The sequence below is a fragment of the Micromys minutus genome (genome assembly GCF_963924665.1).
Source record: "Micromys minutus genome assembly, chromosome: 9".
Taxonomy (NCBI): domain Eukaryota; kingdom Metazoa; phylum Chordata; class Mammalia; order Rodentia; family Muridae; genus Micromys; species Micromys minutus.
In genome coordinates this window covers 65,911,506-65,937,058 of record NC_137978.1, presented here as the reverse complement: position 1 = coordinate 65,937,058, position 25,553 = coordinate 65,911,506, and the positions used below count along the sequence as shown (strand labels likewise).

General features: G+C 55.5%; 1 protein-coding gene across 1 annotated transcript in view; it reads right to left on the bottom strand.

Moving 5' to 3' along the window:
* Nucleotides 1–25,553, bottom strand: part of MEGF6 (multiple EGF like domains 6) — a gene marked incomplete at its 5' end in the record, with an annotated part of 93,894 nt that continues 68,341 nt past the window's right edge. Inside the window, 32 exons of the mRNA XM_080920734.1 lie at nucleotides 1–80; nucleotides 1,533–1,661; nucleotides 2,300–2,428; nucleotides 2,530–2,658; nucleotides 3,024–3,152; nucleotides 3,259–3,387; nucleotides 4,353–4,481; nucleotides 4,993–5,121; nucleotides 5,263–5,394; nucleotides 5,478–5,606; nucleotides 5,706–5,834; nucleotides 6,382–6,510; nucleotides 6,701–6,829; nucleotides 7,177–7,305; nucleotides 7,541–7,669; nucleotides 7,744–7,872; nucleotides 9,260–9,391; nucleotides 9,505–9,633; nucleotides 9,725–9,856; nucleotides 10,370–10,495; nucleotides 13,166–13,300; nucleotides 13,383–13,517; nucleotides 14,135–14,263; nucleotides 16,066–16,194; nucleotides 17,088–17,219; nucleotides 17,474–17,641; nucleotides 17,927–18,049; nucleotides 18,631–18,750; nucleotides 19,175–19,312; nucleotides 19,474–19,596; nucleotides 20,287–20,409; nucleotides 21,493–21,618. Coding sequence (XP_080776860.1) covers nucleotides 13–80; nucleotides 1,533–1,661; nucleotides 2,300–2,428; nucleotides 2,530–2,658; nucleotides 3,024–3,152; nucleotides 3,259–3,387; nucleotides 4,353–4,481; nucleotides 4,993–5,121; nucleotides 5,263–5,394; nucleotides 5,478–5,606; nucleotides 5,706–5,834; nucleotides 6,382–6,510; nucleotides 6,701–6,829; nucleotides 7,177–7,305; nucleotides 7,541–7,669; nucleotides 7,744–7,872; nucleotides 9,260–9,391; nucleotides 9,505–9,633; nucleotides 9,725–9,856; nucleotides 10,370–10,495; nucleotides 13,166–13,300; nucleotides 13,383–13,517; nucleotides 14,135–14,263; nucleotides 16,066–16,194; nucleotides 17,088–17,219; nucleotides 17,474–17,641; nucleotides 17,927–18,049; nucleotides 18,631–18,750; nucleotides 19,175–19,312; nucleotides 19,474–19,596; nucleotides 20,287–20,409; nucleotides 21,493–21,618 — 4,106 coding nt within the window. The 3' untranslated portion in view covers nucleotides 1–12. The remainder of the gene's footprint in view (nucleotides 81–1,532; nucleotides 1,662–2,299; nucleotides 2,429–2,529; nucleotides 2,659–3,023; nucleotides 3,153–3,258; nucleotides 3,388–4,352; nucleotides 4,482–4,992; nucleotides 5,122–5,262; nucleotides 5,395–5,477; nucleotides 5,607–5,705; nucleotides 5,835–6,381; nucleotides 6,511–6,700; nucleotides 6,830–7,176; nucleotides 7,306–7,540; nucleotides 7,670–7,743; nucleotides 7,873–9,259; nucleotides 9,392–9,504; nucleotides 9,634–9,724; nucleotides 9,857–10,369; nucleotides 10,496–13,165; nucleotides 13,301–13,382; nucleotides 13,518–14,134; nucleotides 14,264–16,065; nucleotides 16,195–17,087; nucleotides 17,220–17,473; nucleotides 17,642–17,926; nucleotides 18,050–18,630; nucleotides 18,751–19,174; nucleotides 19,313–19,473; nucleotides 19,597–20,286; nucleotides 20,410–21,492; nucleotides 21,619–25,553) is intronic.

Genomic DNA, 25,553 nt, shown 5'->3' with positions numbered 1-25,553 from the left:
TGTTCTTCTGAGTTACTGCTTTATAACCCTGCTGCTGGGGTGTCGGGGTGCCGGTCTGCTCAAGGATATCTGTGTGGGCACTGGGGACATATGAAAAGGGTCAGCAACAAGGTGGGTGGGAACCCGCAAAACAGCCACCTTCTGGGCTGACAGTGTCTTCTTCCCTCATCAGAGAAGCCTGGAAAAGGCAATAGCCCCTCCTCCTCCCCCATGGTCCAGCCCCATCTCTGAAGTTCAGGTTCTGAAGGTATAGGGAAGCCAAAATGTCCATCCTTGTACGGGGCTCCTCCCCCGGGCTTAACCAAAGAGCAGCCCCTGGGCAAGCACCTATTGCCCGAACTCTGGGCTGGGAATGGGCTCCCAGGGAGCTAGCTGGGTGACAGATAGCTCCCTCCAGTAGTGGGGCAGTAAGGCATTAGTTACCCACGCCCACAGGGACCCCACAAGTCCTTTTCCGCTCTACTGTAAGCAGTGGGGGGTCTGATCAGCTCCCATTCCAAGAAGGGTTGGGGCAGGGTTCCAAGGCTGGTTGGAAAAGGCTTTGCCCCAACCCAGGGAAAATGGTTGGCCCAGGACTCCCTATGCCCTCCCCTCGGCCCTATCTTCAGAGATGTGCTATAAATGTCTATGCTAGAAGTACATAGGATGCCCTGGGGTGTCGTACCATATCTGACCACTGGGGGTCACTGTGGTCGGCATTATGTACACAGACACCAGTCAGCAAACTACAACCTAACCCCAAACAGCTCCCTTCAATGGCTTTTAAGGGTTTGAGGCCATGACCACCTTGGAGAGGCTAAAACTGATTCACTTATACACAGTAGTTAGTCTACACTGGGGGCCTCCAAACTGAAGACTCCTGGGTGTACTCACACCTGGGGTGTGCACACACTTGGAGTGCACACCTGTAGTGCACACACACATGGAGTGCACATATGAGCAGGACACATCTGGAATACATACACACCTGATCGTTCACACACATCTGATTGTGCACACACACACCTGAAGTGTATGCATAGCTGGAGTGCACACACACACACACACACACACACACACACGCACACACACACCACCAGTAGGACATATACCTATCTGGATCATATACACATAGTACATGAATAGTTGCCCCCACATGCTTGTGTCACTGCCCTGATGTACTGGCACATGTGCAAATGCAGTAGTTCACAACACACGGATATACACGCATATACTGGCTAACATACATCGCTGCTCAGATACATGTATACACCCCCCCTATACTGAAGCGCCAAGCCCTGCCTGCATATAGATCTGGGAGCTCTCACTGTCATGTGCAAAGCACTCTGGGGAAAGGGTTGATGCTCTAGGCTGGCAGTGTAACCTGTTCCTGCCCATGGGAAGTGGCTTGAGGCCTTCTCACCACCACTGGACCTGTGTGGGCTCTGGTTACCAGGAAGGGATGGCCAAGTTTCTCACTGGTCTGGGGCAAGAGAGCAGATGCCTGGCCAGAGACGGGAGTCTTCAATTCCTTCCCGGGGAACCTGACTCACCTTCCCGGCAAGTGGGTCCCGTGTAGTTGTCCACACAGTGACACTGCCCATTGATGGGGTCGCAGTCAGCCCCACCCCCGCAATCACAGCGCAGGGCACAGCCCGGCCCAAAGCGGCCCCTTCTGCAATCTGTAGAGGCAGGAGGCGGGAGAGAGAGACACAAGCACATCATGTCTGCCTGGACCTGGGTAGGAAGCTCAGGTGGAATGATGCTCTTTGGGAAAGGAGCAGAGAAGACCGTGGGCCTCAGTTTCCCCCAGAAAAGGTCAACCGTTCCTTTCCACTTTTAAAATATCTGTGCTCTATAACCTTGAGCTCCCCAATGGAGAAGCACCAGCCCACACGCATTCCTGCCCGGTGCCTGAGTTGGTGAGGCAGTAGCCACAGCTGCTTGTCCCTGGGGCTGGATGAATCCAAAAGTCACAAGGTTGGTTTTACAGCCCCAGCAGGACAGACAGCCCCCATCCTCACTCAGTCTGGTCTGAAAGAGTCATGGCCAGGATTGTTAAGTTGGGGACATATTTATGCCTCATTCTCATGATAGCTAGACTGAGTCCCAAGACTCGGGGCTACCACAGAGCAGCAGCCCATCCTTGGCAGCTCCGATGACTATCTTTGCTTGTCTGGCCACTGCCACAGACCCCAGAGGTTGCGGGGAGGGCGTGATGCCTACTCCGAGGCCTGGCATGCAGGCAGCCATTCTTCACGATTGACATGTGCTTCTGGGGTAGACCCACGCCCTGTCCTGGGAAGGACTCAGCACTCACCCAGGTCACATGTGGCTCCTGTACGCCCTGGTGGGCAAAGGCAGAGGCCGCTGACGGGATCACAGGGCACACCGGTGTGGCAGTTACACCGCTGCAGGCAGCCATCCCCAAAAAAGCCTGGCTTGCACCCTGGTGGGGGCAAGGGGATTGGTGTTCCCTCCTCCTGCCCCCCCCCCCCCCCGTTAACGAGGATGGGAAAGGGTATGGAGTGGGGAGGCAGGAACACTCACCCCTCTCGCAGAACTGGCCATGGAAGCCAGCAGGGCATAGGCACTGGCCACTGACAGGGTCACAGGGGGCGCCCTGTTGACACTCACAAACTTTCTGGCAACCAGATCCATGGAAGCCGGCAGGGCAGGCTAGAGAAAGATCCTGGTTAGGCTGAGTCAGAGGCAGCAGAGACTCCTTGTTTTCCCAGAGTGGGCAAAGGACCAAATCCAAGAGCTGAGAGAGGCCCTTTCTTGTGTGTCCTAGGCTGCCTTCCGCCCTCTCTCCCTCCCAGTTTGCACTTACACACTCCAGCATGCCAGCCAGGGCTCACATAGCAAGGCAGAAGCAGCAGGAGCAGCTAGCATAGGAGCCCATCCCTACCTGTCCTGTGTGACCCTGAACAGACACCTCCAGCCTCAGAGCCTGGCCATCCCACCTCTCCCCATGAAGAAGGCCCGAGAAGATGGCCGCTGTTCTCATGAGCCAGGACCAGCCTCGGAACAACCGCACTCACCATGTTCACAAGCTTGACCATAGAAGCCGGGGCCACAGAGGCAAGCCCCCGTGGTGGGCTCACAGCTGCCATTGTTCTGACAGGAACACTCCAGGAGGCAGGCAGCACCGTAGCGCCCAGCAGGGCAGGCTGTGCAAGAACGGACAAATGGATTGGTAGGTGTCCCCAACTCACTGCCTCTCCATGTTCGGTATCTGAGGGGACATTTCCGAATCCTGGTGCCCCTTACACTCACCATGTTCACAGTGTGGTCCCATCCAGCCCAGGGGGCAGGAGCAGCTGCCATTGAGAACGTGACACAGGCCCCCATTCCTGCAGGCACACTTCAGTTCACAGCCCTTGCCAAACCGGTCCTGGGGACAGCCTAGGGGTAGACGGCAGGCACAAGTGAGAACTGGCCAGGGCTGGACATGTTTTGGGGACACAGCCCTACACCGACTGATGTTCATTTGGCGAATGCTTCTTGAGCTGCCCGGCACCGGCTTTTCCTCCCATCACAAAATCAACCCTTCATTCAGAACCTGAAGAGCCAGCATCGGGTCTGATCTGACAGCCACTCTGAGGTGACACTGTCTTCAGGGGACTGTGAAGTACCCGCACAGCCAGCACGGAGTCAGGAAGGCTTCCCACCACACTTCCTCGGGGCTAAGAATGGTGTGCTCCAGAGACGTGTACCCAGGATCAGGCATGGCCAGCCATGTGTACTCAGAGGTGGCCTGCTGACCCTCCTACACATGGCTCTCTTTCCTGGGAGCGAGGCGGGATCAGGTGGCATCCTGGCTGCAGCCTAGCCTTGGACTTCTAATCTCTGACTAGTCAGTCTTAGGCTAAGACAAGGGTTCCTAGAACAGTCTTTGTAAGGACTAAGGGAGGAGATGCGTGTGTGCCCATGAGATCAGGCACGCTGACATGAGCGTGGGTCATAACCACTGTCCCTTGGTCTACCCATGTGTCACTACCCCACCTCTGCTGGAGTCCCTGGGCCTGAAGAAAAAGACCAGGAATTATCCTGAGAAGACATTGGGACACAAATGCTACCAGGCTCAGGAGGGGCTCCACTGGCCACAGAAACAAGAACAGGCCACCGAATGAACCAACTCTCAAGAGTCCTCAGTGGGTGGGGCCCGAGTTGGCCTGGGATGGCTTGTTTGCCAGCGGGGCAAGGCTGTACACGTGGTAAGGTTCCTGGGGAATTCACAGTGGCTGCAAGTGTGAGTGTGTCCCTGAGGAATGGGCACCCCCCATGATGAGCTCACTTCAGCAGCTGCTCCATAGCTCAGTGACACGTCAGTGAGCCATGTGCATGCTCAGCCCCCAGCAGACACCCACCATGCTCACAGTGGACTCCCGTCTTCCCAGGAGAACAGATGCAAGTCCCCGACACTGGGTCACATGCCGCCCCTTGCCCGCACGCACACACGTGGGCACAGCTGGGGCCGAAGCGACCCTGTGGACAAGCTGTGGAGAGGGAGAGGTGATTAGATGCTTCTGATTTGACCACACTGGTACGTCCTAGGCTGAACCGGCCCCAGTGACAGGACGGTAGAGATGGGGTCAAGCCACCAATTCCCAGCATCCCTCATCTTTCTCCTTGAATAGGTTCTGCTGGGAGCTGGACACCAGGTCATCTCTACAGAGATGTTGCCACAGCACCCCAGCTCTGTCTGTATTCTAAATGGGAAAGTCCCCATCTGACCCAGGATAAAGCCCTTTTCCTGGATGCTTGGCCACAGGGTTGTGCTCAGTTATCTGGGACAGAGCTGGTCAGAAGCTGGGGCCCTCTGGGGTCACACTGATGCCTTCACACCATCCTCAATGACACTCTAGCTCAGATCGGCAACAGAGGACTCAAGAAATGGGGAAGCACGTGGGCTGGGGGCTGTCCTCCCATAGGCTAGCCAGCAGGGTCCTGACCCCCTTCCCAGAAATTCAGCAATATACTACCCAGCCCTGCAATCTGGGTCCTCACCAAGGCTGCAGTCGGCCCCAAGGAACCCAGCAGGGCAATAGCAGGCTCCCGTGGCTGGGTCACAGGTCCCACCATTGAGACACTTACAGATGTGTTCACAGCCTGGCCCATAGCGCCCGGAAGGGCATCCTGCAGGGAGAGAGAGGGTCTGCTACACAAGCTGTAGGCGGAGTCAAACATGCAGCACCCTGAACATGGCAACCTTGAGAGCTGCCCCCCTCCACCTTGCATGCCAGAACAGCAGACAGAACCCCAGATCCCGTGACTCACGTTGCTGACAGTCGGTGCCGTGGTAACCAGCAGCACATACGCAGGCCCCTGAAGCAGGGTGGCAGGCCCAGGTCTCACCGGGACACTGGCACAGGTGCTCACAATCCCTTCCAAAGGTGCCAGGCTGGCAAGCTAAGGATAGGTCGGCTAGGGTCAGGTCTGGCCTAACCCCCACTTGTCCCTCTCCACAAAGCAGGTGTTGGGGGAACACCTACCCTGCTCACAGCCAGGCCCAGTAAAGCCGGGTGGACAGTGACACTCCCCAGTGACATGGTGGCAGGAGGTGCCGGGTGGGCAGCGGCAATGCTGAGCACAGGCCTCTCCAAACCATCCATGTGGACAGGCTGTGGTAGGTGTAGAAAGAAGTAATCTTTCTGGGAACGGTGAAGCACCAGCCCCCTCCCAGGTCCTTCCCGATGGCCCATGAACCGCTCTCTGCTCACCCTGTTCACAGTGCGAACCTCTCCATCCTGGAGGACAGAGGCAGGCCCCTGTGACGTGGTGACAGGTGGCACCTTTCCGGCAGGCACAGAGCTCCTCACAGTGAACCCCAAACATGCCATTGACACAGGCTGTACCGTGAGAGAGACAGAAGGCTGGGGGTTACAGATCCAGGCTGGAACCAGAAGACAGGACGATCTCCCAGAGGCCTCCCGACTTGGCTTCCTGGCCATCGGCAGCCCCAGGCTTGGGACTGGGCAACGGGTTCTCTAGGCTGGGTCTGCAAATGGCAGTGGCTATGCAGAAGAGTGAGTGACCAGAGATCGGAAGACTCAGAGAGGTCGGACAGGTAGGTATCCAGCCCAGTGACCACTGGTCCAGATGCTCAGGGGGTGTGAGGCCTGAAGGGAGAACAAGGACCCGTGGGCACAAAAGCCACAGCATGGGCGGCATCTTGCAATCACGGAGCCTTGGGCAGCGCAGGCTTCAAATCCAGAGACAGGCTTTCTCTCTGAAGCCTCTCTCCAAAATAGAAGCAAACCAGCCACTTAGGTCCAGCAGGAACCTGTTTAATAGTGGGGCCACTTTGGTGAGGACCAGCCCTGGCTCATATCTTCAGCATGGAGTGAAAGTGGGTCATCCTTGGCAGAACCTCCCAGCTTCCCAGACCCCACTCACAGTTCTGACACTTGTCCCCAGTCCAGCCAGCTGGGCAGAGGCAGTGGCCAGTAAGCCTGTCACATACGCCCCCGTTAAGGCAGCTGCAGTTGAACCGACAACCAGCCCCAAAGTGTCCAGGAAGGCACTCTGAAAAAGTAGGAGGAGGGTCTAACTTTCTGGGCTCGGGCTTTGCCCAGGAGACAACAGCCTGACCTTCCTGTACCTTGGGGGGTAGGGGAAGAAGGAAAGATTCTACAGCCACCCCTAGGATGCTGCCCCCTCGACGGACCATCCTCCTGTCCTGAAGGATGTCTACCACCCGGGCCAGATAGCTCACCATTCTCACAGGCCAGGCCGGTCCAACCCTCTGGGCATGTGCACTGGCCCAAGATGGGGTCACATCTCCCTCCGTTGTGGCAAAGACAGGAATGCTGACAGTTCTTGCCATACAAGCCAGGAGGGCAGGCTGAGGCCCAGAAAGCAGAAGCAAGCCTCAGCATCTGGCTAGCAGAGTCCTTTGGAGTTCCCAACATTTCCACACATCCCCAGAGCCCAACCTGACTTTCAAGTTGGAACCTCACTAGGCTGGTTCTATGATGCCAGAGCCCAGGCCTGTCCTGGACCCACCAGCCTGGCCTTAGGGGCATGATACTAAAGGCCACAGTCAAAATCCTTCCCAACGTCCCTGAAGAGCCGTACAGACAAGATGGGCGCTGTGCCTACCCTCCGAACCCATGCACACATGTCCCTCCATGGACCCACCGAGAGACCATTACCCAGGACTGGACCCTGCACTCCTACGCCAAGACTTACCCTGCAGGCAGGTGGGTCCCATCCAGCCAGGAGCACAGTGACACTGCCCATGGACAGGGTCACAGGAGGCCCCATTGAAACAGGTACAAATCTGGCTGCAGTTAATCCCGAAGTTGAGGGGTGGGCAAGCTGTAATAGAAGAGGAACCATCAGGGACATAGCCAGGGGGCTGGCACAGAAAGAGCCAGGGGACTGGGGTAGACCTGCCAGGGTGTCAGGGCCACCTCTCAGCAGAGCAGCCATACTCGGGACCTTGAGGACAAAGCTGTGTCTTCAGTTGGATGCCAGGAAGGGGCCCCAGGGGTGTTCCCTCAGAGAAGAGCCCATGTTTTCCATGGTACCCAGGATGAGGCCCCTTACATACTCTGTGCACAGTGTGGGCCCCGGCGGCCAGCTGGGCAGATGCAGGAGCCAGAGACAGCATCACAGGGGGCCCCAGCGGAGCAGTTGCAGGCACTGCCACAGTCTAACCCAAAGAAGCCAGCAGGGCAGGCTACAGACAGACAGAGGTGGCAGTCACAAGAAGCCCAGAGGCAGAGATCCCTGTCCAGCCTGCACTCAGCTTACCATGCTCACAGAAGCTTCCCCTCCAGCCGGCTGGGCAGGTACAGGCCCCACTGACATGGTCACAGGCAGCCCCATGCTCACACCTGCATTTCTGCTCACAGCTGGGCCCAAAGTACCCCTGGCGACACCCTGGGACACAAAGGCCAGTTTTGTGTCAGATCAGGACACCAAGTCTGTGCAGAGCCCCTGACAAAGCCCCTCCCTCCCAACAGTGGGGCCGCCTGGCCTTATCACACGCTCTCCCTACCCTTTCCTGAGATGGGAGATAAGAGTCCCAGACCTTGTCTTTGGGACCCACTCACAGCCCATCAGCAAGTCTTGGAAGCATACAGGGGCCTAAGGACCCCCCTGCCTCTCCTCCCTGGCTGTAACAGTGTAGGGATGTGTCATTGTAAAGCTCACTCTAAGTATCTCCTGTTTCAAGTTTATGTAAATATTTCTCCCATTTATTCTATTTGACAATAAAAGCTGATCAGGCAATGGCTGGAAAGAAGAGAGAATAGGGCTGGACTAGCAGAAGGAAGGAGGGCAGAAGAAGGAGAGAGAGAAAGGGAGAGGGGGATTCACCATGAGGAGGGGGTTAAGAAAACATCACAGAAAAACACTTGGCCCAGAGTCAAATCGATACTAAAATGCCGGTATCCCAGGGGGTTGGGGCTAGAAGGCAGCCAGATTAGCTTAGAGGGTTAGAACAGATCAGTGACTGGCCAGTTCTTATGCCATAAAGCTTATCAAATAAATCTTATAAGGCTCTGTCTCATTTATTTGGGGGCCAGCCGAGATAGAGAAAAGACTATCCCTTCCCAAAAAAATGAATTCACAGGATCTCCCTGGCATCTCATATGCTACTCCAGGTGAGCCTTAAGTCCCTCTGGCCCATGGAAGACAGCATATGTACATGCATGGCACATGAGTACCAGAATACTCAGGTACATGTATGTGAATATACAAAGTGTGCATGTGCGTGTGTGTGTGCTTGTGTGTGTGTACTTGTGTGTGTGTGCTTGTGTGTGTGCTTGTGTGTGTGTACTTGTGTGTGTGTGCTTGTGTGTGTTTGTGTGTGTGCTTGTGTGTGTGCTTGTGTGTGTGCTTATGTGTGTGCTTGTGTTTGTGCTTGTGTGTGTGTTCGTGTATGTGTGCTTGTGTGTGTGCTTGTGTGTGTACTTGTGTGTGTGTGGTTGTGTGTGTGTGGTTGTGTGTGCTTGTGTTTGTGCTTGTGTGTGTGCTTGTGTGTGTGTGTTTGTGTATGTGTGTGCTTGTGTGTGTGCTTGTGTGTGTGTTTGTGTATGTGTGTGCTTGTGTGTGTGCTTGTGTGTGTGTGTTTGTGTATGTGTGTGCTTGTGTGTGTGTGCTTGTGTATGTGTGTGCTTGTGTGTGTGCTTGTGTATGTGTGTGCTTATGTGTGTGTGCATGTATGTGCTTCTATATATGTGAGTGCATGTGTGTGTGTAGTTATATGCATGGGTGTGCCTATGCGCACTCTGAGAAAGGGTACAAATGCCAGGCTGATACTCACGCTGCTCACACCATGGACCTTCATAGCCGGCCTCACACAGGCAGAGGCCACTGACGGCGTCACAGTTCCCATGGCCTGCACTGCAGTTGCAAGGGTGGACGCAGTCAGGCCCCCAGTATTCGCTGTCACAGGCTGTAACAGAGCCCAGTGTCACCCTGAGTGAGCTGCAGGGCCACGTCAGAACAGGGGCATCATGCTGTGACCAGTGGACAAAGGGCAGGCAGAGGACCCCGCATATCACATACCTCTCTGGCAGCTAAGGCCAGTCCACCCCGGGGCACAGCTACAGTGCCCAGTGGCCGGGTCGCAATGCCCATCATTGGCACAAGCACACCTCATCTGGCAGCCAGTCCCAAACCAGCCTGCCGGGCAAGCTGTTGGTGGTAAAGAGGGTGAGCATAGCAGCCTGGTGTGCCCACCCAGCGCCGCAGGCTGAGGCCGAGGCCAGGCATGAGTTACACTCACCATCCTGGCAGCGGCTACCAACAAAGCCAGGGGGACACAGACAGGTTCCGGTCTCGGGGTTGCAGCTGGCACCGTGCTCACACGCAGGGCAGATCTCTTGACAGCCAAGCCCCCAACGGCCCTCGGGACAATCTGGAGCCCACACCCAGGGCTAGTTATTCCTTTCCTAGTGCCCTAGCTGACACACTTGTGTGTGCCTGACACAGCACTGATGACCCCTCTTGCCACAACAGGAAACAGACCACCGTTGCCCGAGAAAGACTGCCCAGGAAAGAAGCAGGCTTCAGAAAGAACGCCAGGGGCTGCAGGGCACGCACCCATAAATAAGTAAACCCAACCCCAAGGATATCTCAACAGCAAAATAAAGAGCCTGCTGGAGAGACAAACACTCCATCCAGGGAGCTGATGATCCAGGAGTACACAGTGGGAAGCCACGGCTCCTCAGAGTGGCTGCACACACCCCAGCTTGTCCCAGAATGAACCCCTGAAGTGACTATGAAGGAACTTAACACTCCAGGGTCCTAAATAGTCCATGATGGGGTCCCCAAACAGCCCAGATCTGGGATCAGGGGTCCCTAAATATGGAACAGGATGAGATTTTTTCAACCAGGACCGGGGCTGCCGGGGCACGCAGCTGCCACTCACCGGCTCCACAGTCCTCCCCAGTCTTCCCTGGTGGGCACAGGCACGCCCCTGTGACTCGGTGACAGGGAACCCCCACGCAGGAGCAGGAACCTGAGCAGTTCACACCAAATGTTCCCGCCGGGCACTCTGTAGGGAAGAGCAGGTGGCTTCAGGCACTCCATGCGTAGTTGGTAGTTTTCAAGGTTGGGAGCTTTCTCGACAGCCCCAGGACTCAAACAGGTTATGAGGATGGGAACATAGCGGAGAGAGGTCAGTCTGGACCAGATGCAGGAACAGGACAGTGGAGGGCCAGGCAGCTTGTCCAGCTGGAGCAAAAGTCATCCAGGACCCTGGAGAGCTCCCGGGAGCAGGGGACCCAGGGGACCACCTCTAGCCAAGTCGACCAAGATGTGCCAGTCGGGTCCCCTCCCCTTCACACTCCTGGGCCCCAGAGCTGTGGCATCCGCTGGTAGGATTAGCAGTAGAACAGGAAGTAACCGGTTCATACAAATTCATACAAAGAATAAGAAAGGACCCTAGATGTCTAGGCCCCCACGCCCTGAAACTGAAGTCCCACCACGGAGGACAGCAGTACAGCCTGCGACAGCCCTGGGTACCAGAAAGCCTCCCGTGGTAAAGCACCTCTGTGCTCCCTATAACAGCCACGCTCTCAGGGCTGGAGAGGAAGAGAAGGTGAGGCTGGGGCAGGAACTTAGGCAGCATGGAAGGCAGCCTTCCTGCTTAGTCCCCACCCACCCTACCCTTTGCTGGAATGAAACAGCAGATCTGAGGCAGAAGTCCAGCAGGCAAGCAGCATCCCAGGGATTGGGCACATGTGTGCATGCTTTAGGTGCTTGACCATACCACACACACACACACACACACACACACACACACACACACACACACAGATGCACTTTGTCCTGGCTGGCTTTGTGTCAACTTAACACAAGCTGGAGTTATCATAGAGAAAGGAGCCTCAATTGAGGAAATGCCTCCATGAGATCCAACTAGTGATCAAGGGGGGAGGGCCCAGCCCATTGTGGGTGGAGCCATCCCTGGCCCAGCCCATTGTGGGTGGAGCCATCCCTGGCCCCGCCCATTGTGGGTGGTGCCATCCCTGGGCTGGTAGACCTGGGTTCTATAAGAAAGCAGGCTGAGCAAGCCAGGGGAAGCAAGCCAGTAAGTAACATCCCTCCATGGCCTCTGCATCAGCTCCTGCTTCCTGACCTGCTTGAGTTCCAGTCCTGACTTCCTCTGGTGATGAACAGCAATGTGGAAGTGTAAGCTGAATAAACCCCCCCCCCAACTTGCTTCTTGGTCATGATGTTTGTGCAGGACTAGAAACCCTGACTAAGACACACACACACACACACACACACACACATACACACACGGGTGAGATGGTCCCTCGAGGCCTCAGGAGCTCTTCCCACTACCTGAGCTGTACTCAGAGTAGTAATACTTCCCAGACCTAATAACAAGAGGAGTCATTTCCTGTGGTCTGTCCTTGGGCACTGGAGGCTTTAATAAAGAAAGGAAAAGGGGGGGTCCTTTTGGTTTGGGTACAGGGGCAGGCCCCAGGACTAGTAAGAAGTAGGCTCCCCTGCACTTGAGGCCTGTGATGTGGCAGAGAATCTGGAAAAGGAGGATATAGGATTGGGGGGGAAGGCAAGCTGTGTGTGTGTGTGTGTGTGTGTGTGTATACAAAGGCACATGAATGTGTGTGTACACTAGTGTGTTACATGTATGTGTGTATGCATGTGTGTGTTTGTGTGTATGTATGTGTACAGTGTGTGCGTGTACATGTGTATATGTGCATGTATATATGCATGTGTATGTGTGCATGTATGTATGTGTATGTATATATTCACGTGTGTGCATGTGTGTGTTTGTGTGTGTTTATATGTGTATGTATGCATGTGTGTGTTTGTGTGTTTATATGTGTATGTGTGCATGTGTATGTGCATGTATGTATGTGTGTGTGTGTGCATGTTCTGGGTGGCTCTTTTAGGAAGCTCAGTCCTGTCCACTCCCCAGATGCTTGTACGAATAAGGACACTCAGAACTGGTGAACAAAGCCTGAGACTGTAGAGTCCCCAGAGCAGGTCAGGCCTGGAGATTCTAGACTGAGTTAGAAGCCCTGGCATATTCTCTCTTGTGACCTCATCCCACAGATGGGATTCTGCCAAGCTGACCAGTTACCTGGGGACCAAGAGAGGTTCACCCTCTCAGTCTGTTGGCAACAGCAATACTGTCCCCAATGCAAACACCAAAAGCCTTTGCCCCCTCCCTCAGGGACCTGTGACTATGTGACTGTGTCCCCCCTGGTCAAGGAGCTTTAAGCTGAGTGTCTGAGTATCCAACCTGCCATTCTACAAGTTACACAGTCCTCTCTTCAACGATCATAGTCCTCAGTACCCAGTCACAAGCCCCCTGCCCATGTAGCCCACAGCCCCTTACTCGCCCCTCCTAGTCCTCTAGACCGCCCCAGCAGCCACGCTGCTCCTCCCTCCACCTCCCACCGGCTCCCCTCTCAGCCATCTTGCCCCAGACTCCAGCTTTCCCGGGAACTCAGTGAGGTGAGGCATGAACAGGGTCAGTTCCAGAGGTGCTGACCCTGGCCCAGGCAGACAGACCAGCTCCTTCTTTGAGCATCTCTAGGACAGTCTGGGAACACTACCACTGAGCTGACAGTAGGCGAAGGTACCGCTTACACCCAGGCACTGGATTGGCAGCCTCCAGCTATGCATTTTTGCAGCTCCCTAGTACAAGGAACCCCAAAATCGCCAGAACCCCCAGGGGACAGTCACTCACCTTGGCCACAGTCCTCCCCCCGGTAGCCGGGAGGACACTGTGTCCGACACTCGCCACTCACAGGGTCACAGGCCACGCCTGGCGGGCAGGTACAAGAGTGTTTGCAGCCTGGTCCGAAGAAGCCTGGCTCACACTCTGCAGTGCGGGAAGACAGAATTGTGAGAGACAGCAGTGAGAGTCTCAATGGCCTCAGGACCTCCCTCTCCTCCAGACTCACCTGCCTGGCAGCGCTCACCCCGGAAGCCAGCCTTGCAGGAGCAGCTGCCATCCTTTGGGTTACAAGACCTCGTATGTGACTGCTCACAAAGGCAGTCTTCAGAACAGCCTGGCCCGAAGGCCCAGGGAGGGCAGGCTGCAAACACAGAGCTGTAAGGAGCCTGCCCACTACAGCACCCACCCCAGTAGTCAGCCCGAGTCAGCAAGGGTGAGGTAGGTAAACTGCTATAGCTGAGTCCCCCTTCCAGAACGTTCTAGGAGTCCTACCATATCTGTTCTCAGCCTGGAGACCTGGGGCTAAGAACCAGGGTCTGCACAGCTGATATGCTATCCCTAGGCTGTGCCCCTTAACCCCGGATTCCCCTCTCAGGGAGCTTTTTCACAGATATCAAACACTACCATCACCCCCACTTTCTCTGCTACTCCATTTTTCCCTTTCTTCCCTGAGAGTCCGTGTCCCCAGACATGGAAACTTTGCCAGGGGTTGGCTGGGAAGTTGGTTTTGTTCCACAAGCCAAGATCAGTGTCCCAGAAGCTTCCTGGTAAGCCTTTTCCTCCTTGCCTGCAACTACCAGACAAGGGCCAGGGGTCAGTGTACCGGACACCTGGTGGCCAGCATGGTGGTGATCTAGGACTCCAGCCGATATGTAACCCCAAGCCAACCTGTCCCCAGAGGCTACCACGGTGCTCCCAGCACAGTGGAGACACAAAGCAGGTGTTCCCATTCTTACAGAGAGATATAGTAGAACTCACCAAGGTGGCAAAAACGGCCATAGAGCCCGGGGTCACAGAGGCAGGCCCCATAGAGGCGGTGGCACCGGCCCCGGTTAGCACAGTGGCATTTCTTACGGCAGTGTTTGCCGTAGAAGCCCTTGGGGCAGCCTGTGGGGAACAGTTTAGTGAGAATTGAAGAGAGAAGTTGGCCCACCCATACATGGTCCTCGGATGAAGAGACGCTTAGAGGCCTAGTACCCAGGACAGGAGATGGGAGCAGCCATGCCCAACGGGCACAAGCTGAACCTCCTGATGAGGCCTGTTGGTCAGGTTGGCCAGTCCCTCAGAGCCAGCAGCACCGTGTGCACTCACCAGTCAGCATGCAAAGCTCTAAATATCCTGACCTCTGACCCACACAGAATACTGAGCCCAATCTCTCCACCCCAGAGGGAAGGTTGCAAAGCCACACCCAAGCCTGGGAGCCCTCAGGACTAAGGCTGCCCTTGTCCCTCTGGCTCTGTCCCTTGTCCACACAGAAGGGGACATAGATGGTTGAATCCTCAAGAACTGCCACGCCCCAATCTCCAGGCTCTTGAGAAAAGAGCACCCCACCTTGCCCAGGAGGCTCCCAAATACAATAACAAATAACTGCCCTTAGCTCACAGACAGGCAGCGGAGAGACAGAGGGGGGGGGGAAGGCAATGAAGAGGTATGAGCATGTAGGGTCACAGGAAGAGAAGAAAGAATGCAGCCCCAACGTAAGGGACACCCAGGGTCTGAGAATCCAACATAAGGTCCCCATGAAGTCCCTATCCCCCCACTCTGCCTTCTCTCCTTGGAGGCCCCCTTCAGCTCACTATACTGGCATGTTTCCCTTGCTGGGGTATCTGTGCCCCTCCCCCAGGCCTGCAGAAGAAAGGGATCTGGGAAGTGACATAAATTCAGATCCTATACCTGCCAAATGTCCCTAAGGCCACCTGGAGCCTGTCATACCTACATCTCTTCCAGGCTCAAACTACCCTGGGACCTGTGGGCTGGGTTCTGTCAACTGTATCTTTTCCATCAAATGAGGTGGTTCTCAACCCACCATGGGTTACAACCCCTTTGGAGGTCGTGATGGTTTGTATATGCTTGGCCCAGGGAGTTGCACTATTAGGAGGTGTGGCCTTGCTGGAGTAGGTGTGTCACTGTGGGCGTGGGCTTTAAGACCCACACCCTAGCTGCTTGGAAGTCAGTCTTCCACTAGCAGCCTTCAGATGAAGATGTAGAACCCTCAGCTCCTCCTGCACTGTGCCTGTCTGATTGCTGCCTTGAAGACAATGGGCTGAACCTCTGAACCTTCGAGCCAGCCCCAATTAATGCTGTCCTTCATAAGACTTGCAGTGGTCATGGTATCTGTCCACAACAGTAGAACCCTAACTAAGACAGGTCAAACAACCCTTTCACAGGGGTCACCTAAGGTCATCTGCATATCAGATATGTACATTGTGACTCGCAACAGTGGCAGATAGCAATTATAAAGTAGCAACGGAAATAATCCTATGGTTGCAACCTTAGGAAGGTTGGGGACCACTGATACCACAGGAGCAGTTAAAATGGCTGAATAAAGTTCTGGACACCCAAAGATAAAGTCATTTCCCCTGAGAAGTTTATTTCCACAATCCCTAATTCTCCCACAATACTGAAGCTACAGCTAGACAGGATGTTAAGCATCATCCCTCTGCAGCCACCAGCAAGTCAGAAGCCCTTCTACAAACCCCAGCTGGCCGTCACCCCCAACTGCTTGAATGCTCCCAGGTCCAGGGGCTCACCACCTCCCTAGAGAACCCATCCCAACAGGTCTCCACCCACAGAGCTGAGCCTCAACCTTCTGTATGAAAGTGCCAGGGAATGGGCATCACATCTCACTAAAGCTCTTTGTCCCCCCCCCCCCCACCTTTCTTTAGAGTTCCCAGGCGGGTTACACACACCATCCTCACAGTGAGCTCCACTGACACCTGGGGGGCAGCGACAGGCTCCTGACACCGGGTCACAGGTCCCGCCGTTCTGACAGATGCAGGGAGAGCTACAATTCTTCCCAAAGGTGTCTGGAGGACAAGCTACGGGGACAACAGGAAGACACCAGGATTACCAACCAGCAGAACTCAGGTCCTCCTGGCATTGAAGGTGGCCATTTTAAACAACAGCCTGGACAGGAAATGATGCTATTTGTGCCTCCTGGCCCCAACCAACACTCAGGGCAGACATCACTGATCAATGGCTACGTCATGATATCTAACACATACACACAGACACTTTTTAATCAGATGACTTATTTCAGGTGATCCTCATAGCCTAAAGGGCCTGTCTGGTGCCATCCTGGTCAGGAGGCCTTGGGAGGGATAAGGAAGGCTGGATAGATCCATTTCCAGAGTACTTCAGCTACTAAGTTGTTGTCTAGTTCTAGACAAGGCTCTGCTCCCATCAGATGGTTTCAGAGTCCCCACTACATGTATGAGAGAAGCCCACCCACTGGCTCTTCTCCATAGACACCTCCAAAAGCCATAGCTATTTGTTGATTTGTCATTAGATTCCTGGCGACTGACTGGGAGCATCACACAGGCTAGCCCTCTGGTTCCCAGAGGGCTCTACATCCCAGCACCATGTCTAGCACAAGGGACAAGGCTGGGGGGACAGTTGGCATATACTTATCAAATGGAGGGAAGGGCCAATAAGATGGTGAATGGATGGGGTTAAGGGGATGGATGGGTGGGTGGGAGGGAGGGTAGACGGATGGGTGGGTAGGCAGACAGATAGATGGATGGGTGGGTGGGTAGATGGATGGAGGATGAATGGGTGGGTGGGTGGGTAGGTAGGTAAATGGACAGGTTGGTAAATGGATGGACAGAGGGGTGGGTAGACATACTCAGATTCTTCTCCCCAGTGCTAGGCAGGGGAAACCATACTGAATGGATGCTCACAGACTCTGCCTAGACCCCACCAGCAGCCTCACTCTCATTGCAGATGATCCCGGTCCAGCCCTCTGGGCAGTCACAGCCGTCCAGGCCCGGTAAGCAGGTCCCCCCATTCCTGCAGTCATCACAGGTTAGGCTGCAGTCATGGCCGAAGGAGTGGTCCAAACAGACTGTAGGAAGACAGGGAGAGGGGCTAGCCTCAGGCCCTTGGGTCAAAGAGGAGAGAGCAAGGGCTATCCCCAGCCTCTTAAGTTCCAAGATGAGATACGGGATCCCCACCCTAGGAGCTATGGCCAGTTGAGCCCTGGATGAGCTTACACATTTTAGGGGTAGGCCCTTCTGGGACCCCTAGGCTGTCTAGGGCAGCCTAGACCAGGAACTGCCATCCCCACCGGGAGAAGCCCAGGGCAGGCTCATGCCTCACCAAACTTCTCAGTGAGCGTGTGTTCTCCCCGCAACTCCGCCGCCTCCTCCTCAGCCCCATAGTCATCCTGGAAGAGTTGTGGCAGCTCATCCCTCAGTACCGCAATGTGGGGCAGAGGCCGCACAAAGGGCAGCTGGCCATCCAGGTCCACCACGGATTCTTCTAGGGCTGGGGAAGGACACACAGGTCTCTCAACCTTTGCCACCCACTCACCCAGCAACAGCACTTAGGTCTTCTCTCGCCTTGTTATGGAGAAACGGGGTGCCCAAGACCCCCATAGCACTGTGCCCTATCCTGCCAATCACTTACCCGACCGGCCTGCAGGCCCCACCCTACAGCAGGAGACAGGACCACATGGGGCCCACAGGATGGTAAGCCAGCTAGATTGCCAGACAATCTGGGCTACTGAGAACAGACACCCGGAAGGTAGTGGTGCCTAAAAGGGAGGCTCACGCGTGCAGCCCCTGCGGTCCTCATCCAGCCGGTAACCAGCCTCACAGAAGCACTGGAAGGAGCCAGCCAGGTTAGAGCAGTGGTGTTCACAGCCGCTGTGACCAGAGGCACACTCGTCAACATCTGCAGACAAACAGGGCTGCTGTGGTGGTGCTCTCCTGGAGGACCCTTCCTGCCCTGGCTGTCCCCAAATGACAAAGTCTACTGTTAACACTACCACCACCCCACCACACTCCAGCCCAGCCACAGTGACTGCTTCAGAAGTCTTTCCCCTCGGGAGTGAAGAGACCGTGGACATCTGTTAGGAGAGTCATTTAAGAAAAAGGTAGGAGTGTGCCCCAACTCTGTGAGGGGGGCTAGTGCCTACAATCCAGAGTGAGAGAGGGAGGGAGAAAGAAAAAGAGGAAGGGGCAATGTGTGTGTGATTTAAAGTATACGATCGTATTCAAGGGTATGTTTCTGGCTCTATGTGAGACTGGCTAGCTATATGTACAACTTGCGTGTAGACTGTCAGATGGTAAGCAAATTTACATGTGGTCAGGATAGGTGTGCCTGAGCACACAGTAGGCACTTAATGTCTACAAGCAGAGCAGAAGCAGGTGGTCCATGTCCACCTCAGGAGGGTCCAGGCTGATCTCTAACCACCCAGCTGCTACGGCACAGCACGGCACGGCACGGCACGGCACGGCACGGCGCACGCTTACCCTCACAGCCACAGCCGTCCGTGCTGAGCCGGTAGCCGGCGAAGCAGCTGCACTCATAGCCGCCAGGGGTGTTGGCACAGGCCTGCTGGCAACACGGGGAGTTGGCACAGTCATCGACGTCTGTGGGACACACACAGGAGCCTACTGGTACCACGGATACACATTAAACCCTCCCACAACCCCACAGCAACAACTCGGGCACACCCACACCCTTGTGTACATGCCTTTACACAATCCTACCTGACCACCCGTGAGCCTGTCCACACTCACTCACACACTATATACAGTTATGCATACAGCCACAGAACCACACACGCCTGGAAGGAACAGTTCCATGGACACCTCTCCCCTCCCCTCCCCCTTTAACCCCCACCCCAAGCCAACATAAGCACTCGGTTGTCATGCTGACTCTTGTCAGCCCCCCTCCTGCTCCTGCTGAGCCCAGCACTGAGAGAGTTCCAAGCTATGGCACCAAACAAGTCCAAGACTTGCTGCAGTCCTGGGGGTGAAGGGGCAGGGCAGCCTGGAAGGAAATGGCTCGTACCGATGCAGGTCTTCTGGTCTCCGTCCAGCTCGTAGCCACGAGGGCAGGTGCACAGGGGCCCAGTGCTAGTGTGACTACATCCGTGCGAGCAGCCGCCGTTGCCAGGCTCACAGCTGTTCACAATCTCCATCTCGATCCCTGTGAGGACATCACAGCTGGGATGAGGGGTTAGCATTCCCTCAGCAGCCCCAGGGGCTCCACACCCAGGGCTGCCCAACTAAAACTGACTTTAGAGTCTTGGAGAGCCACATCAGTGCCCCAAGCGCACACCCCCAGTGCACTCCCCACTGCCTACTCACGGTAACACTGCCGGCCATCGGCACCCAGTTCATAGCCTGCGTGGCACACACACTTAAAGGATCCCTGGGTGTTGAGGCAGCCATGAGCACACTGGGCCAGCCCCAAGGCACATTCGTCCACGTCTGGAAGGGAGAGACAGGGAGGGGTATCAGGAACTTCCGAAAAGTTGTGCCCAGCTTTGACAGTACAGTATAGACCATGCTGTCCCGATACCTGCAGGCATGGCTAGACAGACAGGGGACAGAGGGGACCCAAGTTGTGTTTCATATTGAGCCCAGAAGGAGTCTTTTCTGTTTGTTTGCCTTTTAAATGTATGTGAGTACACTGTAGCTGTCTTCAGACACACCTGAATAGAGCATCTGATCCCATTACAGATGGTTGTGAGCCACCATGTGGTTGCTGAGAATTGAACCCAGGACCTTTGGAAGAAGAGTCAGTGCTCTTAACCACTCTCCAGTCGAGAGCTCTTTTCTTTCCCATCAGTAATAACTTCCCGGTGCAGATGGGTATGTAGCTATCCACTTTCCCACTGACTCGCTGGGATGCTTTCTGGGGTGTATAGGTGGCCCTTTTCCCTTCTCCTTGCCTACCTTGCTTGGGCTCTAAGGACTAGGTGCTAGTTGGACAATACAGGAAGTATGTTTAAAGCAGAAACCCGAGTTCCCTCCCTTCTTCAGAAACACAGCCAGGATGTAGACAGCTCCTCAAGCTCCTCCCTCCTACTGCCAGGGAGAGGAGACTAGTCATCACTCTAGGTCGACAAAGGCACATCCACTCGGTGCCTCGGGGACACTGGGCTAGACGAATCCTACCTTCACAGGCTTTGAGGTCTGCAGCAAGCTGGTAACCCTGGTGGCAGCCACACTGGGCGAGGCCCCGGAGATCCTGGCATGTATGCATACAGCCACCATTGCTGTCCGCACACGGGCTTCTCCCTGGATACCAGAGGCAGAGGTGTGGTAGCAGAGAAGAGAGATGAGTCTGAGTCCCCCTCCAGTGCAGGAATCTCTCCCTGCTCCAGCCTGTGCCACGGTCCCCCAATTGTAGGCAGATCTGAGTTCCCCCCAATAAGTCTCCATGGCCAAAGTCAGGGCTTCTAAAGCTCTACCAGAACAGAGCCAGTACCCCATCAAACCCACGGCATTCTAGTGTCATGGCTCCCAAAGAATGGGCGCCATGTTAGGAAGCAACACCTAGCCAGAAGAAGGCCTTTGGGCAAGGAGGTGGCCAGCCCAGGACAGCTCTTACTGTGAGCCTGGTCTGCTCCTCCCAGATCTCTCACTTTGAAATACAGTGTTGAAGCAGACACTGGGATTAGTAGCCCTAACCCGTGATTCCCCAATCCTCTGACCCAAGGATCCCTCCCATATGATCAGAGCCAAGCCTATGAACCCCCAAAGCCTTGTGCCCCTCTCAACCCCGTGACCTCAGCCCTGTGAAACTCTTACCTTTGTATCCCCCTACCCCACCACTCCAGCTCTGCGATTCCCTCTATCCCTTAACCTTCACAGTCCTGTGACCCCCTGAGCTCCCATCAGTCCCAGCACTGTAGCCTACTCAGCCCTGCGTCCCCCTAATTCTGTGTTCTCCCAGTCCCCAGACCCCATGCCACTCCACCCACATGGCTGGCCTTGGCCTCTCATACGGAATTCCTACTATGCTGCTGGGGCGTCTCAGCACCTGCTCTGTCCCACTTCCATATCTGGGGGAGGGGACTGTGATCCTACACCACACACTCCTTTACCAAAGTCTTTTTCTCTCATGCGAGCAGCCCAGAGTCCCAGAGCATGCTGGCCTGGCTAGCAACTCCACCCAAACCCCAAACAGACATCTAGGGAACCGGAGTGCTGTCTGTATCCTGACCGTTCTGCTCTGAGGACCCACTTGCACTCACCACACTCGGGGGCCCCCAGCAGCCCATACCTCCCCCTACCACCAGGTATCCTCACATCAGCTTCTTCCCTGAATCCTAGAAAGAACCACCACCCCCCTCATTCTCCCAGCTCCACAACACTTACGGACACAGCGCCTGCCATCCTCCTGCAGCTGGTACTGGGGCCGGCACTGGCAGCGGTGCCGTGTCACGGTCAGCTGTACACACTGGTGCTCGCAGCCGCCATTCCCCAGAGTGCAGGAGCTGATGGCTGAGGACAGGAAGAGCTGAGATCAGGCCAAGAGCGCAGATCTTCGTCCCCACACCGGCAGCGCTGGTTTCGGGATCCCATGTGAACACTCACCGGCTTCCCACTTACTCTTGGTTCCCAGCAAGGCTGACTTTATCGTCCCGGTTGCCTACAGGGTCCACGGTACCGTGGATCTCTCTCTGAATCCTCTAAACCCAGCCCACTTAGGGGCTGGATACGAGGCAGACCATCCTGCCCCGATGAAAGCCCAGCATTCCCCAGCACAAAACACGAAACACCAGAAGGCTATTGAGAAAGAGCTGACTCGCTCCCTGACAGCAGGCCAGGAGATAATGGTGAGACCAGGACAAAAGGGCAGGTGTGGAGTGTCCATAAATGGGTGCCATCTCACCCTGCAGGTCAGGCAGGCCACACCTCACACCCTACCCGAGTGTCCGGACTCCCCAGGAGGTCCTCAGTGAGACCATGTCCTAGAGGGTAGCATCCTGTTCCTCCTGATCGGACCGCTGCTACAGGGCATGGGAAGAGGGAGTGGGCTGGCCCGTGGAGACGGGGAAGATGCTCTTCCTGGCAAGGCATGGAGGATGGATATGGAGCCCTCACACCAGCTGTGGCAGCCAGCTCCTGGTATGGATTTGGTTACAATGGAGTCTTTAACGGCCTTGTGGTTAAAGGAAGTTAGCCCTAAGCTTTGGAGAGAAGCCGCAAGAATGCTGCCCCTGCCCTGGGAGGTAAGGCTGTCTGCCCGCAGGCCTGAGCTCAGAGCTGTGTCAGCAAACCTGAGACTCATCACTTGGATGGCGATGCTCAGCCCCTGAGATGCTGCGTAGATGTGAGGACACCGTCATCTTTAAGCAGTACGGTGTCCGGCCTATCTTGGGGATACGGCTAATGACTGCCTAGGAATTGGGGTCTGGTACCACTGGGGTCAGCAGGTGCTGGCAGCTGCATGGGCCTCGTGAGATGCCTCGGGGATCGGAGAAGGCTGGGCTTCCTTCGAAGCAAGCTCACTTAAAGGCCACATGGCTCATACAGCAGCTCCCTCCTCACATAAAGCACAGCTGGAGGAACACATGGACGCCCCCTTCTCTGGGGCGAAGCCAGCCACGGGGAAGCAGTGACTGATCTCCTGGACACCCGGAGCCCCTGATATAAGCATCAGGGGAGGAGCCACAGCGATTTCCTACAGAGCTGAGGTAAACCAGCCTGAGCTCTTCCATATCTCTGTTCTGACCCCTACACTGGATGTAAGCCATGCTGACCCCTCACCTGAGTCAGCTTTTCGGCCCCCAGCCCTCCCTCCTGAGGCGGCTGGGCTCCCATGCATGTGACCTCAGCTGGCCCCACATTCCTGGGGGCTCTGTCTACTCATTCTCACCACACCAACTGCGTCCCTACTCGGGACACGTAATAGGAACCAGAAGCCCATTCTGGCAGGGCTGGGCAGGCACAGGGGGCATGTCTCAGCATCTCAGCAGGAAGCACCGTCCACCAGAAGGGAAAGGTACTTCATCTCCAAGGCAGCCATGTGAGCCCACCATGGCTGGCGTTAATGACTCTCAGCATCTCAGTGGTAGCTTCACACCCTCAGAACCACCCCAGTCCTTGACTCCACAGAACTGGGTCTGCCCAGATGCTCCCAAGCTGTGCACACCAGGGAGCCGGGCCAGCATCACCCAGCACATCCTTTGTGGATTCCCGGAAAGCCAGGCAGATTTTTCTCCTCTCTGCGCTGGGCTTCACAGCTCCAAGAATGGCCAGGGTCTGTGACTCCAGGCTCCTCAAGTTACTGAGGCACAGCTGTGGGGCGCACAGTCAGAACCTCTGCCAAGACCAAGGCCAAAGCCTCACATCTGGTTGTGGTGCTAGAAATCAGACCCAAGGTCAGACATGAGCAAAGCTGGGAAAACTTTGGAGCAGAGGTCAGGGTCTGGGAGACCTTTGGAGCAGAGGTCAGGGATTGGCCTGTCTGAAGTACATACTCATAAAGCAAATGCCTCCACCAGGGGTTGCCTCAGCCAGAGTCGGTGAGAGACTTAAAATCACAGTACTGGATATACAGGCAGGAGAGTTGAGAACCCCAGGCCATCTGCTCCACAGCATGCCCTGTTTCCCCTTTTACTCCACACTCGTCCGGGATCTGTGATCTGTGTACCGCATAGACCCACCCCTCAATTTCCAAGGCCTCACATAGGCCTCTGCCCACTTCCAGATCAGACACAAAATGACTATAGTTGGGTGACTTTCTATATTAGAGTCTTAATGTCCGTGTGTTCCCGCACCACCCGGGCCCCAAACCCCATACACGCCACGCCCAACTCAGGCCACGCCCCGCCCCTGCCCCACCCCCACCACGCCCCATCAACCCCAAAGCCGTAGCCCTCTGATATGACAACGTTCAGAGGCCGGGTCTTATGCCTTAATTAAAGTTGGAAGTGGTCATACAGACTGAGCTCTGACCACAGCAGGGACCAGAAGGGCTGGCACCTTGCTCTTGGACTTGCAGCTATGAGAGAAATAGAGCCCCGCTGTTTAAGCACATGTGGTGTTTGGTCGCGGCAGCCTCCACTGACTGACCCATTGGAACACAACGGGGCTGCGATTCCACTCACGGCCAGCAGGAGTCGCACTACTCTGGGTAGGGCATGAAGCACTGAGAGCTGAGGAAGGAACGTGTTTTGTGGAGGAAGAGCCTGGACCTCATAGAAAACACATTTCCGATAGGACAGAGGGCTGCTTGCGCGAACCTGTTTAACATTCTTGGATGTATGGCCCCTCACAAAGGGCATATGTCCAGTCTCAGGAGGAAGCACCTATACTCCAGGCTCAACCTTGGGTCTTGAGCAAAGGCCTCAGAGCCTTGCATCAGGAACACCTGAGGGTCATGGCACGTCAGGTAAGGAGAATGAGGCATCCACACTGGGCCTTGGGGTGGCTTTAGGCTGCAGCCTCCAGAGTATAAGCTCACCATTATACATGGACTGTACAAGAGCAAAGCCAGCCTCCAGATCACCCCAGAGGGCTAGAGCTGGCTGGAGGTTTAACAAGGGTTATGGTTGTTGCGCCTCAGCTGGTGTGGCCATTAGGTGCTGAGAGTTCCTACTATGCCCCATCAGAGGCCAGAGCAGCCTGGCCTTCAAGGAAACCCTGGACAATTTCAACTGCCAAGGCTTAGCTCCCGGCTGCACCCCTTCAGGGAACTGCACAGGGCCAGAGAGAGGCCTCAAAGCGTTTACCAAAATACCTGGTGGGTTACGCAGACAGCAGACAGATCCATAAGTAGGATCACTCCATATCAGAAGCAACGTTGGGCCTTGTTGACATTGCTGCTGACCCAAGGGGCAGAGGAGTGGGTCCCTCCCATAATTCCCCTCCCCCTTCAAGCCAGCACCACTGTCACCCACCAAGTATGCCCCCTGTGACATGCCATCTTCCGTTGTGGCTGCCTAAACCCCCCACCCAGTTCTGTACCCAGTTCAGGGTTTGTGCTCTGTTGCCTGGCAGTACTGGGTTGGGAAGAGACACCCAGTATGGGCAACTCAATCTCAGTACCCTTGTTCCATCTCAGCATGTTTCTCTAGGCCAAGTGGAAGCAGTTCCTGCCCTGTGAAGAGCCAGGGTAGGATCATGAGACAGAGGAAGGGACTGACCACAGCAGCTGCTTTCTGTCTTCCCACCTCTCCCTCAGGCCAGGCCTCCTCCGGCTTCTTGGGGCTGGGAAGCTGACCCCTTGTGCAACTGTGACCCCTGCCAGGTTTTGGAAGGACTGGGAAACACGGGCAGAGCTACATCTGCGGCTCCGTGGGGATGAGTTTTGCAGAAGAACCTGGCAATCTGCACGGCTGAGCTGCCTGTGGCTTTGGCCCCAGACCAAGCACACTGCCAGCAGCAGTCTCCAGGGTCCAAACAGTTTTCCTTGAGTCTTCTCTTCCAGG